General features: G+C 33.2%; 1 protein-coding gene across 1 annotated transcript; it reads left to right on the top strand.

Moving 5' to 3' along the window:
• Positions 1-2,226: 2,226 nt before the first annotated feature.
• LOC131029415 (hydroxymethylglutaryl-CoA synthase) lies at positions 2,227-13,174 on the top strand. The gene is made up of 12 exons (XM_057959891.2): positions 2,227-2,470; positions 3,766-3,872; positions 5,782-5,914; positions 7,476-7,619; positions 8,227-8,385; positions 9,793-9,866; positions 9,984-10,059; positions 10,195-10,250; positions 10,599-10,686; positions 10,831-10,971; positions 11,084-11,233; positions 12,620-13,174. The coding sequence occupies exons 1-12, from the start codon at positions 2,399-2,401 to the stop codon at positions 12,836-12,838; spliced, it is 1,419 nt and encodes a 472-aa protein (XP_057815874.1). The 5' UTR covers positions 2,227-2,398; the 3' UTR covers positions 12,839-13,174.
• The last annotated feature ends 398 nt before the right edge of the window (positions 13,175-13,572 follow it).

The following is a 13,572-nucleotide window of genomic DNA, read 5'->3' as shown; positions in this document are numbered from 1 at the left end:
ATTATGAATCTTGATTCCTTAGTAGCCCAAACTTGACCAAGTTATTTCTATTATTTTTCTTCTTAGTTCAAAATCGTAATTGTAACCCTAATATAGTCCAGGACCATAAATGTGAGATTGAATCCCCCAAACATTCAATTTCATAACTAATCTTGGGCCGAAGGTGACTCATGATCAACTAATCATTCCTTGCAATCTCAAGAATAAACTATTAAAAACCTTAAAATAAAGTGTTATATAAAATGATAAATCCTACTTTATTTAATGCATATTTGATTCATTCATCATGTCATATCATCTGAGCACTATAGAATTAAAGAGTGTCACATTAGAAAATGAGATAACACTGATAACATAGGCATTTAAATGATTTATTGAAGTGTCTTCACATTTTTTCCATAATTGTTGAATTGGTCCAATGGTCTGAGTAAGGCAAGAGGAGGAAAATAAGTCACCTTCAATGCACAACATAACAAAATCTGCTAGTGATTATCAACACCACAAAGTCTAGATAATCGAGATGAACAAGTTCCTAAAGATAAGAAGTTTAGAAGTGAAGGCCACAACAAAAGATTTGAACTAGACACTTTACTAGATTAAAACTATAGGTGTGAGGATTAATTCTTTAGCTACACAATTAAACCTAAATAGAGTGCGTGTCATTTATTAATTTGTCAAAGTTTCATAATTTCTGATTTGATAGCTCACATAATAGAGTGGGGACATTGACCATAATTTTCATCATTATATCTCCATATCACAAATAAAGCTAAGAGCTTGCACCTTCTTTGCCAATTTTGAAGAGCATGCTTGTGTAGTGTTTCAAGACTCAAATAATTGTGTTAAGGTAATTTGCTAATATTTGCTTATTGCATTTATTTATCCTAGCTTAATTTTGCTAGTGGTGACAATTGTATGCCTTGCACTTTCCTCTTTCATTTTGGACTCATGTTGATCCATTTGTCCCTAATGTTATAATTGTTGTGTAAAAATGATTATTTTTGCATGGAAGTTGGCAAATAACTTGACTTGGGAATCGATCCTTTTTGCATTCACTCACATCTTGTTTGGACTTAATCCATTCACTATCTTGGATTAGAATGTACTCATCGAATTAATTTAGATTAGATTTGTAGTCATGGAAATTATCCCTTTGTTTTGAAAATAAAGTACAAATTCGGGCCTAGCTTATTGTCCCTTCAATTGACCATTATGGGTCAACTTGGAGTGTAAAATAATTGAATTACATGTTGGAGTGTTATATGTAATGGACAACTCTAATTCACTTAGAAATGTAGCAAATACAAGATTTGAGGATATTCCAAAGGACATCACAAGCTTGAAAAGAATCAGCCAATGTCATCAACAATACAACATCTTATGACACACACTTGACTTCTTGTTCTCCTCAATTTTGTTAAAAGGCTATTTACTTGACATATCTCATATGATATTGCTATTAGGATTCAACTGTGTAGTTTTTGAGTCAAATTCATTGACCCATATTTCATGAGTAGCAAGAACCCATCTCTCATGAGAATGAATGGTCCACTCACAAGAACCCATCTCTCATGAGAATGAATGGTCCACTTAGCACTCATTGCATCTAGGTGATGCTCACAAAGGTGAAGCATTGAGCCTTCCCAGGAGGTCACCCATATCAGTACTACTCCAACTCAAGTGCACTTAACCACAAAGTTTCCTCCAAGGTTAAACCTACTTAGCTTGCAACCCCATTTGCAAAACCTTCAGCAAGTGGTGTGCCTTATGAACCACTCATGATAGAGCCCCTATAGCTCATCAATTGATAAGTAGGAGATATTTTCCATAACAAGTCCAATTATGAAATTGCTATCAGGATTCAACTGTGTAGTTTTCGAGTGAAACTCATCTAAAATATGAATCAATGAAATTGAAAAAGAAACAAATGTTTTATAAAATTTGAGTCATTTCTTTGACTAATCTTGATCTTTTGTAATAGTAACACTAGTTAAAATCATATTCTACATTAAACCTATAGTTAAATAGGTGCATTTTGTTTTATTTAAATCTAATCATTTTCATTATTTTCAAAAAGATATTAGAAACATATTATTTCTTTAACAAATTGAAGATTTCTTTTTTTTACTTGTCAAATAGAAATCCAGTGTAAAGAGAGAGGTCGGATCAGGGTCCATTATGTCTTGTCTTAGAAGACAAATACTTGATTTCCCTTGTTTTTCGTCATAGGGAGTAAGTAGGTTTTCAAATTCAAAATAGTCAATAGTCTGCAAACACGTGAGGGAGCTCCTATTTAAGCATGTCGAATGTAGAAGAAAAGCAATTGCAAGCGGAGGAGCAATAGAATCTGACGTCCGACACTTATTTCCTTGCTGTAAAATTTCTGTGCTAGAAGAAAATGGATTCCCATCCAAAGAATGTTGGGATTTTAGCCATGGAGGTCTACTTTCCCACTACGTGTGTTCAACAGGTAAGTCCGTTCCTGCATTTTTATCGTATTCGGCTATGTATTTGAGCTGAGTTTATGGGCCCAAAGTGCTTTGCCTCCACCCACTGATCACTGGTTCGATTCCCACCAAGTGCTTAGTTCAGCATATTAGATCATTGTGGACTACGAGTCATGGTGAGGTTGTGATCAAATGCATTAGAATCCTTCTGGAAGATGTTGAGAGAGGATATGAAATGTCTGCTGCAAATCGCAGTAGATTCTAGTAGCACTTTAAGAGTCAATTTTTGGAATCCTGCTAAATTAACACCTCTAATCTTGGATTCATAATCCCGATACATGGCAAACCTGATATGGAATAAGTTTGAATGCGCTCATTCTTTTCATGTTGTAGCTGTTGGAAGTTCTTAAAAGCTTCTATCCAAATTGAATAGTATTACAGCCTACACCTCCCGCCAAAACTAATAGAATGCCTTTGCTACGTGCATTGCCATAATATTGTTGTTATTTTCTAAACTCACAATAGAGATTCTTCAACATTGTGCCATCTTCATTACTTAAGTGGAAGATACAGAATTTATAGCTACTGTGAGAATCAAAGTTTGTATGGTCTTTGACTAGAGAGAAGATTCTTTTGTATGTCTTTGCTAAATGCATTGCAGTGGTAATGTTGTTGTATTCTAACTCATTGTAGAGATTCTTCAACATTGTGCTATCTTCATCATTTAAGGGGAAGGTAAAGAATTTAAAGCTACAGTGAGAACCCAAGCTGGCGTGGTCTTTGAGTGGTGAGAAGATTCTTTTGAGTAGAAGCTTTGGAGGCACTGTAGATTAGTCCATATCTTTGGTCACAAATCTATGTAGGCAATGCAGATCCTACATGCCAAACTTTCATCTTAGTATTGATTTCCTTTTGTTGTGAGATATAAACCCTAGAATTAGGAAAACATCAACCAATGCAAGTAGTGCAACTGAAATCTGGATAATTAATTAGATGAGCACAACTTTGAAATCATGAATATGGCTCAATCTCCAAGTAAAGTGATTCTTATGAGTGGCAACGAATGTTTCTATTATATTTAGCCAAAACAACCTATTTCCAAACAGGGTTAACTTCTTTCTCAACTCATTGTCAAACAGTAAACCGTACCAAAGGTGAACCCTAACCCTAAGAATCAAAACTGAGGTCGTTTGGTTTATTCTTCTCTAACTGTAGTCATTGATTCAGAGCACAGTGGATATGAATTTTTCTTTGTCTGTTGAAGTATTACTTTCATAGTCAAAATATTCTGTTTACACATTTTTTTCCTTAATTGTAGGATGCCCTGGAAACTTTTGATGGAGTAAGTAAAGGAAAATATACAATTGGCCTCGGACAAGACTGCATGACTTTCTGCACGGATTTGGAAGATGTGATTTCTATGAGGTTTGTCTCTGTCTTTCGGATCCTTCAAATTCATTCAACTAGTTTACAAGCGAATCTATATTATTATAATGAAATTTTAGAATTCTAAGGAAATGTGAATTTTTAACGCATGCTTGTACTTACATGATTCCATTGCCCTGATCATTTTGTAGTATTATTACCTTTAGTATGCATTGCACTCTTGACAGTTCAGAGTTTTGCCACCCTCATTGTTTCATGCAACTGGTAAATGAAACCATTTTTGTTTCAGCTCTTTACTATTGGTTGAGAGTTTTTCTTTTGTCATAAACCAGGCATACAAAGTGGTGTGTAATTGGCTAAGTATTCTATGATAAGAACACTAAAACAAATGAGTTTTCCCCACAAATAGAAAACTAGAGTATCCTTTTGACTCTAAACATTTTTTGCTTTTTGTGTGCAACGATAAGTAAAAGAAATATTGAACTGATATTTATAAGTCTTAACTTTCTCTCTGTAAGAAATATGGTACAGAATAAATTGAATAAACATGCAAGAACACGTTCCCCTTTACTTTGTGAGGGGAACAAGAGAAGAGATAAATGTCTTGGTTGGCACGGATATGTACCGAAGAGGCCTTCTTGTTGAACTGCCACTTGGTTCAGTGCTACTCCGTTGTCCCGACCGGATTTCCCGTTTTTTCCTTATTTTCTCTTTTTCTGACATGATCCATTTTTTATCAAAAGAGACTCTATAATTGGAAGGGCATTAAAACATGGAATATCTGTGTCTATCTGCCATTGAATTCTTTAATTTCAAGTAACAAGGCATTAAGGAAATTTGGAAGTTTTGTCCGAGAGATTTTCAAGAAATGTGCAACAGTTGCTGGGAAAGAAAGAAAGAAAATGAATTATTTCAATGTCTGAGTGGCCAACATAGGTCACATGGGAGTAGAAAGGACAGCCAGTCACAATAGAATATTAGAAGATACACAACTACCAGATCTTGGGTGTCTCCATGTTATTTCCACCACTTTGTAATATTCCATGCGTTCTTGTCACTTAATGATCCATTATTTGATTGGTTTGGTTGGAAGGTTTTTTATTTTCAAGATATCGACAATATATGTTCCACTATTAGGATTTACATCTCTATGATATCCATGGCTCCACCACATGTCAGAGGCATAATTATCAGGTTTGGCTGAACTTAATGTGGTTTGCTGCATCCTGAACTGTTCAGGTGAGCCATGCCTGGTCAAAATTTTAATAAGGGTTGAATCCAGAAAATGAATAATTAAATTTGGTTGAGTAAATTTTTTATCACAATAAAGAGTACCATTGGTGTTCTAAAGGAATTGAATCTAGGAAATGACAACAAACTATATATTGAGATTTTCTTTTCTCTTTCACTCAAAATTTCTATTGTTTCCAATTCTATTTTTATTCATGGATGTCTTTTCCTCTGAATAGAGATCTAGACGTTTGTAAATGTTCCAAATTATAAAAAAATGAATAATATTTTTGATAAACAAATGCAAATTTAGGATTAAGCTTTGTATACTTTTTTAATTCGATGTTTCAAAACACACACAGTGATCAATCATCAGGAAAAATATTTGATACTAAATACTGCATTTGTTAATCTATGGACTGTCGAAAACTAATACCATCTAATATTTTTTATGTCATTTTTTTTGCGGCTTCTGTTTATGGTAGTCATCAAATAGTGTTTGAAAATACTGAGATAAATAATTGATATTTGACTCTATGTTTCTCACTGCTTCGTGTTTATGGTAGTCAAATCAAACTTTGGTTACAGAAATGAATTTCATGAAAGTTGTTTAACATTGCAATTAGTTATTTTTAGAATTTCATGGAAGTTGTTTTATATTGCAATTAGTCATCATCTAGAATTTCATGTGCTAATTCTTCATCTGAATGCCTTGCAGCATGACAGTTTGTACATCTCTTTTGGAAAAATATGCTATCGATCCTAAACAAATTGGTCGCCTAGAAGTTGGCAGTGAAACTGTTATCGACAAGAGCAAGTCAATAAAGACTTGGCTGATGTCAATTTTTGAGGTTTGTTCTGTTCAATTATATTTAAAAAAAGAATTGCACACACTTCCAAGCTTGAGATTTGGACAACTTTAAGAACATTTAATTTCCATTTTTTGATCTAGGATTTTACTCAATAGAAGGGTTTATTTTTTAACTACTTTATTTCAGTAATTTGATACCAGTAAAATATGACATATTAACATAAAACTCAAACATCAGTTTTATTTATTTCAGTGACTTTTGAATATTCTGATTATTTTAAGACATGATATTAGATTGTACAATGCGGATTGATCAAGGGTAGGCAAACCATTTCTCAATGCTTATACATTGCTATATATAAGTATCTAGTATGTTGATATCTCAATATTGTATCTTGGTACATTAAGGATTGTCTGGTTTGGGCAAAGATTATTTATGATCCAAATGTTGTAAGTTCTTCTTATTTACCTATCTAGGTTCTATTGACACCCTAAATTCTGCCTCACTTTGTTGAAATTATATTTAACTTGCAAGACTTTCTACATTTCCTAAATTTTCTTTTCATTAAAGAAATTCCAATCTACAAACAATTCTCTTTTGGAGGAAAGACAGGTCTTTCTGTTTCTAGTTAGCAGATACTCAAAAAGGCCTATTTGCATATCTGTAATATTTAACATTCCCAGCCAAAATTGATTAAATAAAAATAAGGATTGTCTAATATGTCCCTTTTACCTGCAAACATTCTAATACATTATTGAATACCCAAATCTGCATTTAGTATTTCACAATACTAAAATTCAAAATGTGATTTGCTTGCTTTTCAATCCCAAATTTCTTATTTTGTACAATTTTTAGTTACAAATCTATTATAATTGCATGAGCTTGCAACAATTAAACTGGATAATCTTGATTTGCGTACTTACTAAAATATGGAAAGCAATGACAAATATAACACTTGACCTTTGCCACAGTGTTTTTCCCAATTCTTACATACACAAGATTCATTTCAAATTCATTGAGCAACAAGTCTTTTAATCCACCATCTGAGGCAGTCAGATTTTGAATTTTCAATAACAAAGTGTCCTCAAGCAACGATTATTTTGAATATTTATCTAGTAATCACGATAATTGAGCCCTTGTGATTAGACACTAGTTTAATAAATTAATACTTGCTAAATATGTGCATCTTAGATAACACTCAGGATTTATCTTTTAATACATTTATTAAATTATTTACAAAGGATTACAGAGTAAGATGTATATTTGGACACCTTTAATTTTGGGTACTACTCTGTTGTTGTTTATGGTTTAACACTTGCCTTCCATGATATAGTTGCAGCCTTGTATTCTGTAATGTAAGTCAGATGTTAATCCTTTCTGATGTGAGATCTTATACACCATGAAAGCCAAAGCACATACCTAGTTTCATATTCGTCTTACTGCCATTTTATACACAAATTCCACCTAACATAAATACATACGTGAATATAAGTTCATACAGACATAGGATGAACTGATATTTGAAGTTGCATTTAGTGTTTTTTTCCCCTTAAAACATATATTTTAGTGCTAATGTATGTTGTTCTTTGTAATTGAACAGAAGTGTGGCAATACTGAAATTGAAGGTGTGGACTCAACTAATGCATGCTATGGTGGAACTGCAGCTCTATTGAACTGTGTTAACTGGGTTGAAAGCAGTTCTTGGGATGGGCGATATGGTCTTGTTGTAGCTACAGATAGCGCAGTATGCTCTTTTCTCTATTCTGGATTTTCGTAGTGGGAAAAAATGATTTTCTCAGTGGAGAGCTTTTGAAGTTAATATTTTGTGCAATGCATTTTTTATTATTTAAGGCATAATTTAACAACCCAAAAAATTGTCATATTTATTATACAGCCTGTAAAGTGCATTTAGAATGTTGGATCCTTACATTTCAGACAATTTAGGGGTTTTCAAATTGAGTATTGCTACCCTTGTTCTTCTTAACCTGGTCTTAGTACAGGCTTATGTATGAAGTATGATTCTATATGCTTTTATCGCTCATCAGAGAGAACCGTGTAGGAGTGGACCTTGTGATGAAAAGTCTGTTTGTGCCATTGTATGAGCTATTTTTGTTGATTTATCTTGTTTATTGGATGAGTTTTTGGGAAAATATTTTGAAGTGAAACTTAAAATTTTATGGTCATTAAACTATCAATATAATCAATATTTGCATTCATTTCAGGACCGTTCATTATCCAGCAATGTCTTTTTTAAGAAAAGATATTGAATGCGATATGGATATGTATTGGTGGGATTGTATTATCAAAATTGATTTTTAAATGCATGGACTGACATCATTCTCTTGTTCAAGGTCTACGCTGAGGGATCGGCTCGGCCGACAGGAGGAGCAGCTGCTATTGCTATGTTGATAGGACCCAATGCTCCAATGGCATTTGAGAGCAAATATAGGGGAACACACATGGCTCATGCATATGACTTCTATAAGCCCAATCTTGCTAGCGAGTATCCAGTTAGTTTCTCCTTTCCCTGCAGTTTTGAGCTTACAATTTTCCGTGCATTTGTAATTTTTATACCATTCATCATTGTATTTATTCCCTGGCTGGGATGGAGCATTAGAGCTTCAATCTGAAATTATATCCTGCTCTAGTTTTGGTTTTCTCAACAAGGATATCACTACATTGTCTAGGGCATTAGCAATAGGTGTTTATTTGGAACTCCTGTTTCCATTTCATTTTTTTAGTCTATTTTGAGTATTTTCAGACCAATGTGGATCATATAGTTACAGACTCTTGTAAGATAAAAATGATGTTGATTCATTTGAACTTTGAAATCTCGGTGATTGAGAGAACTTTGTCTCTTTGTCAAGTTTGAGTGAAAGATAAAAGCCAAACCTCTTCAGGGCCATTGTAAGCACTGGATTTAAATTTTTAATAAGGAAACTAAATTAGATTGCACGAGTTAGCTGCTTTAATGTGAAGAAAGATGGATATGTTCATACTGGGAAAATGCAGATTTGCATAGAACAAAGTTGTATGAGGGATCTTATTTTGAAATAAAAACTTTAAAATGTATATTCGTTTCTTTGCTGTTTATAACTGAAATAAATTCCAGAATGCACTTATTAGTTGATCATGAAAAGTTGGCACACAATCCATATAGCAGAATCCAAAGCATAATTATAAATTATATGCTATTTCAAAGCTTCATTCAATAGGTGAACAGTCGATTAGTTCATTTGTTTGCTTATTAAAAATAAAAAATTGTCTTGTTTGTTCTCACTCTTGGCCACATGCTTTTTGTTTCCATTTGGTAATCTTGGGCAATGACATCACCATCAGACAATTTTTGTCCTGAGAAAATGAAGATGGGGTTTCTTATTCATATTATGCTTTACTGAGATGAAAGCCCTAACATAGCTAACAACCTAGATATCTTGAAAGTTGTCGTAGACATATATGCTTATAAATGCCCTCCTTGAGGAAAAGGTGGGGGTCTCATTGTTGTTTAAGGTGGATAAGAGAGACAGTCTGGTTCAAAGTGTAATCTTCTGTTTGATTTGCCATAATTCCCCAAAGTTTTACTGTTAAGAATCATAATTTGAATTATCTAGTTAAACCTACAGGCTATCACACAAAACTTGAAAAATTGAGTGAGATAGATGAGCAAGGTCTGATAGGCTGTAGGATCAGATTAGCTCCTAAGCATTCAGTTGGTTGACACTATTGCCATTTCTATATTGTCTTGTAAAATCAACCTGATTGTAAGGCTTTGTTTTGTTCAGGTGTATCCTTTATCCCTGGTTCCTCCTGAGATTAAATATAGTGTTTTTGGGAAAGATATGATGAATACATCAAATACATTGCATCCTATATCATTTTGACGATTTACATTAAAGTTAAAATATTTGATGAGCCAGGTTGTAGATGGAAAGCTTTCACAAAATTGCTATCTAATGGCACTTGACTCCTGCTACAAACGACTTTGTAACAAGTGAGTTTCTGGATTCTCAGATACACATGGTGAAGTTACATGTTTATGTTCAAATTAAGGACAAATTATCTGGAAGTACATACATGGGAGCTAAATGCACTATTCGTTGTTTTCCAGGTTTGAAAAGGAAGAAAAAAGGCAGTTTTCTCTTTTAGATGCAGATTATGTTGCATTTCACTCTCCATACAATAAGGTATTTGTGTTAAGAGAAGATCTTGCCCTTCCAACCATACCAGAAGCCATTTAAGTGTTTTATTTCCTATATATTATTATATTGTAATGCAATCACCAAATGTTTACTGTATTAGATTGTTTTGATGTGGTGCAGCTTGTGCAAAAGAGCTTTGCTCGACTATTGTTCAATGATTTTTCCAGACACGCCAGGTATGTGCTAAAAATGATAAGATATGTATATGGTCATCAGTGAGTTCCCATATAACAGTTGAATATAGGGGATGGCTATAAGGCTTATTCATAAATGAGGGTCAAAATTTCACTAGTTTTTTTGGCGAAGCTTTGATCTCTGGACATACTCTTGCACTTTCATTTTTTGAGACATAGTTGTGACTTATGGTCCTATAATTATCCACATTTTTTGTGAAATTTCAAAGCATTTATCGAAAATTTTGATGTGCAGAATTTTGTCATTAACATTTGTTCGCATGACAGTGTTTATGATCTCTATTTTGTGGAAACCAGCAAACTAAATTAATTTTTTAAATCTATTTTCAGTTCTGTTGGGAGGGATGTACAAGAGAAACTAGAACCCTATGCTAACTTGTCTGAAGAAGAGACCTACAATAGCCGTGAACTTGAAAAGGTTGGTTTGTGGCACATTTGCTCTATGGTTGTTTTCTCTGTGGAAGAATCATATGATTTTTTCTAATTTTTAAGAATTTATCTTTGAAATCTTCTGCAAGTTTCCTGCTCTCTTCAGTTGGCTTGATCTTTGGAGTATTTTCAGGTTTCTCAGCAGGTTGCAAAGCCACTCTATGATGCAAAGGTTCAGCCATCAACCTTCTTACCAAAGTTGGTGGGCAACATGTATACGGCATCTCTTTATGCAGCATTTGCCTCTATTATACATAACAAGGATAAGTCACTGGTAATCTGATTCAGTTCTTAAATTTTTTCTATGAAAACTCACACGTTAATAATCAAAAGGATCTTACCTTTGTATCCTTTGAAGCATAATAACAGTTTTTCTACTGTTGCAGGAAGGTCAAAGGGTGTTAATGTTCTCTTATGGAAGTGGTCTTGCTTCAACAATGTTCTCTCTTAAAATTCGGGAAGGTCGGCAGCCTTTTACTATTGGAAACATTGCAAAAGTTATGGATCTCCAAAGCAAGCTTGATTCCCGACATGAGGTATGTTTTTTCATCTTTCCTAGACATCTTTCAAATGACTATAATGTTAAAAAGCCTAACTTGAAGCCATTCAAGATAGGGATGCTTTTAGGCTATTAGATGTCAATAAAATTAATAAATTCACTTACAGATTCATTGAACTTCTATTATTTTGTGGTATTTACATTCCTCGTATCTAGGAACGGGATACTTCAAGAAGCTACAAGGAAAACCCTTTTAATGCTACAGCTATTTCATATAATGAAATAGAAAAATGAAACATCACGATGGATTGTTTTTTCATGTCTTTCTGGGAATGTCACAAGAAATCACACGAATAATTAGAATATGCATAGAAAATTTTAAACTTGTGATACAGTTTCAGACAAAGAAAGACACGACAAAAAGAAAATTGGAGTCAAATAATATAAATGAAATAACAATGGACCAAATTATGCTAATAATTATCTAGGATGAATGATAATATAGACACTACATTTCCTGGCAAAGCCTTTTAAAAATTAGGAATCTAGTTGGAATATTTGAATTAATAGAAGCGTTGTAGGTCATACTAAAGCACAGCGAACTGTTTTCGGAGGAGCACGATATAGAGAATTCTCCAATTCCGAAATACACATAAACACGAAAGATGTAAGTGATATCTTGAAGTAATATCAACTATATTACCCTGCTTCTAGGCACTGAAGTATTTTTAAATTTTTTAAATATACATGAAAAATTTAGAAATATGATACAGTTTCAGATGTAGAAAGATGTGGAAAGAAAGAAAATTGAGTCAAAAAAAAAAATAATGTACCGGATTATGCTAATAATTATCTAGGATGAGTGATAATATAGACACTATATTCCCTTTGAAAATTAAGAATACAGTTTGGAGTTTGAACTCTGACAGGATAGGCCATAGATGATAGAAATGCTGTAGTTCATACCAAATACCGCTATCTGGTTTTATAGAAAAACATTCAGAAAAGACACGAAGGAAAGATTAAGAACACTTACAATATTATTATTAATACAAATGTTTTGTACAAGAAATATTCCTCTATTTTCATCTACCTCTTATACAATAATCAATATTCCTCTATTTTTAATATTCATCTAGTCACATGCATATCGTTGTGGAAGATGGAACAGTTACTACTCCATGGTTTGTGCGCTTATCTTTATGTACTAAAATTTGTTTAGCATTTGAGGCAAGCAGTTTTTATTATTATTTTTTGTATATAGTACATTGTTTTTAGTAATCTAGTTTTCATGAGATTAGTTTGTAATATTTATTAATTTTTTTTGGATTGAATATATAATGTTTATTAATTTAGTCTGGATGAGATTAGTTGGGTATTTAGTGTTTACTAAATGTGTGCGCTCCTTGGATGGTTTATCTAGTTTTGCCCCGAAGATTTTGTGGACAACCTGAAGCTGATGGAGACTCGATACGGAGCGAAGGACTTCGTTTCTCATTCTCAACATAAATTTTTAAGGCCTGGGACCTTTTATTTGACCAAAGTGGATTCAATGTACCGGCGATTCTATGCTCAAAAGTTAATTAACACCAACGACAACTGTGAGAAGGAAAATATTGCGAATGGTACTGTCCACGGTTAATTGTAATATATTCAAGGCTGAGTTAGTCTGTTTGGAAGAGAGGGTGGCCAACGTTTTGCATTGGAAAGCATCATTCTGGAGCCTTTCCCTCTTAAGAAAAATTGTTTTTGAATGTTATTCTCCTTCGTGGTTTAATTTTTGAGGATGGAAGGAGCATTAAGAAAAAATGCTGTAGCAAGCTTGGCCATGGCCAAGCTGTCCATTATAGGTTTTTATCTGTGCTATTTGTTTGATCTTGTTCAATGTATTTCTCTTTCAGCTATTTGCTGTAGCTGTTATTTTTTGTAATTCTGTTTTGGTTCAATATAAGAAAACCCTTGATCATTGCGAGGTTAACTTTTGCATGGCATAGCTGTTATTCTTTGTAATTCTGCTTTGATTCAATATAAGAAAAAGCTTGGTCATTGCAAGGTTAACTTTTGCATGGCATCAAAGATATTCTCATGTTGTTTATTAAATTTTAATAGGTTTAAAATAAATGAAACATGTTGATGAATATATAATTCAATTTCAAATATATATTTTTGTTGTTTAGCCGAAAAATGGTTGTAGTTGGATGCAGTGATAAACAAAAACATATTATTCTGTTTGGCTCTAGAGTTTTATTGGCCATAAATTTGGAAGCCCATAAAATTTTCTGCAATATTTTTTGACAGCCCTTAAAAACTTATTTTAAGTTATTTTTTAATATTGGTATGTCATTGATATAATTAATATAAAGCAGGCATGATAAA

The sequence above is a fragment of the Cryptomeria japonica genome, chromosome 6 (assembly GCF_030272615.1).
Source record: "Cryptomeria japonica chromosome 6, Sugi_1.0, whole genome shotgun sequence".
NCBI lineage: Eukaryota > Viridiplantae > Streptophyta > Pinopsida > Cupressales > Cupressaceae > Cryptomeria > Cryptomeria japonica.
This window is presented reverse-complemented; position numbering and strand designations above follow the sequence as displayed.

Coding starts and splice junctions, on each gene's coding strand:
- LOC131029415 (XM_057959891.2), top strand. CDS start 2,399: ATGGATTCCCATCCAAAGAATGTTGGGATTTTAGCCATGGAGGTCTAC. Junction 2,471..3,765: donor CCACTACGTGTGTTCAACAG/GTAAGTCCGTTC, acceptor CCTTAATTGTAG/GATGCCCTGGAAACTTTTGA. Junction 10,060..10,194: donor TTCACTCTCCATACAATAAG/GTATTTGTGTTA, acceptor GATGTGGTGCAG/CTTGTGCAAAAGAGCTTTGC.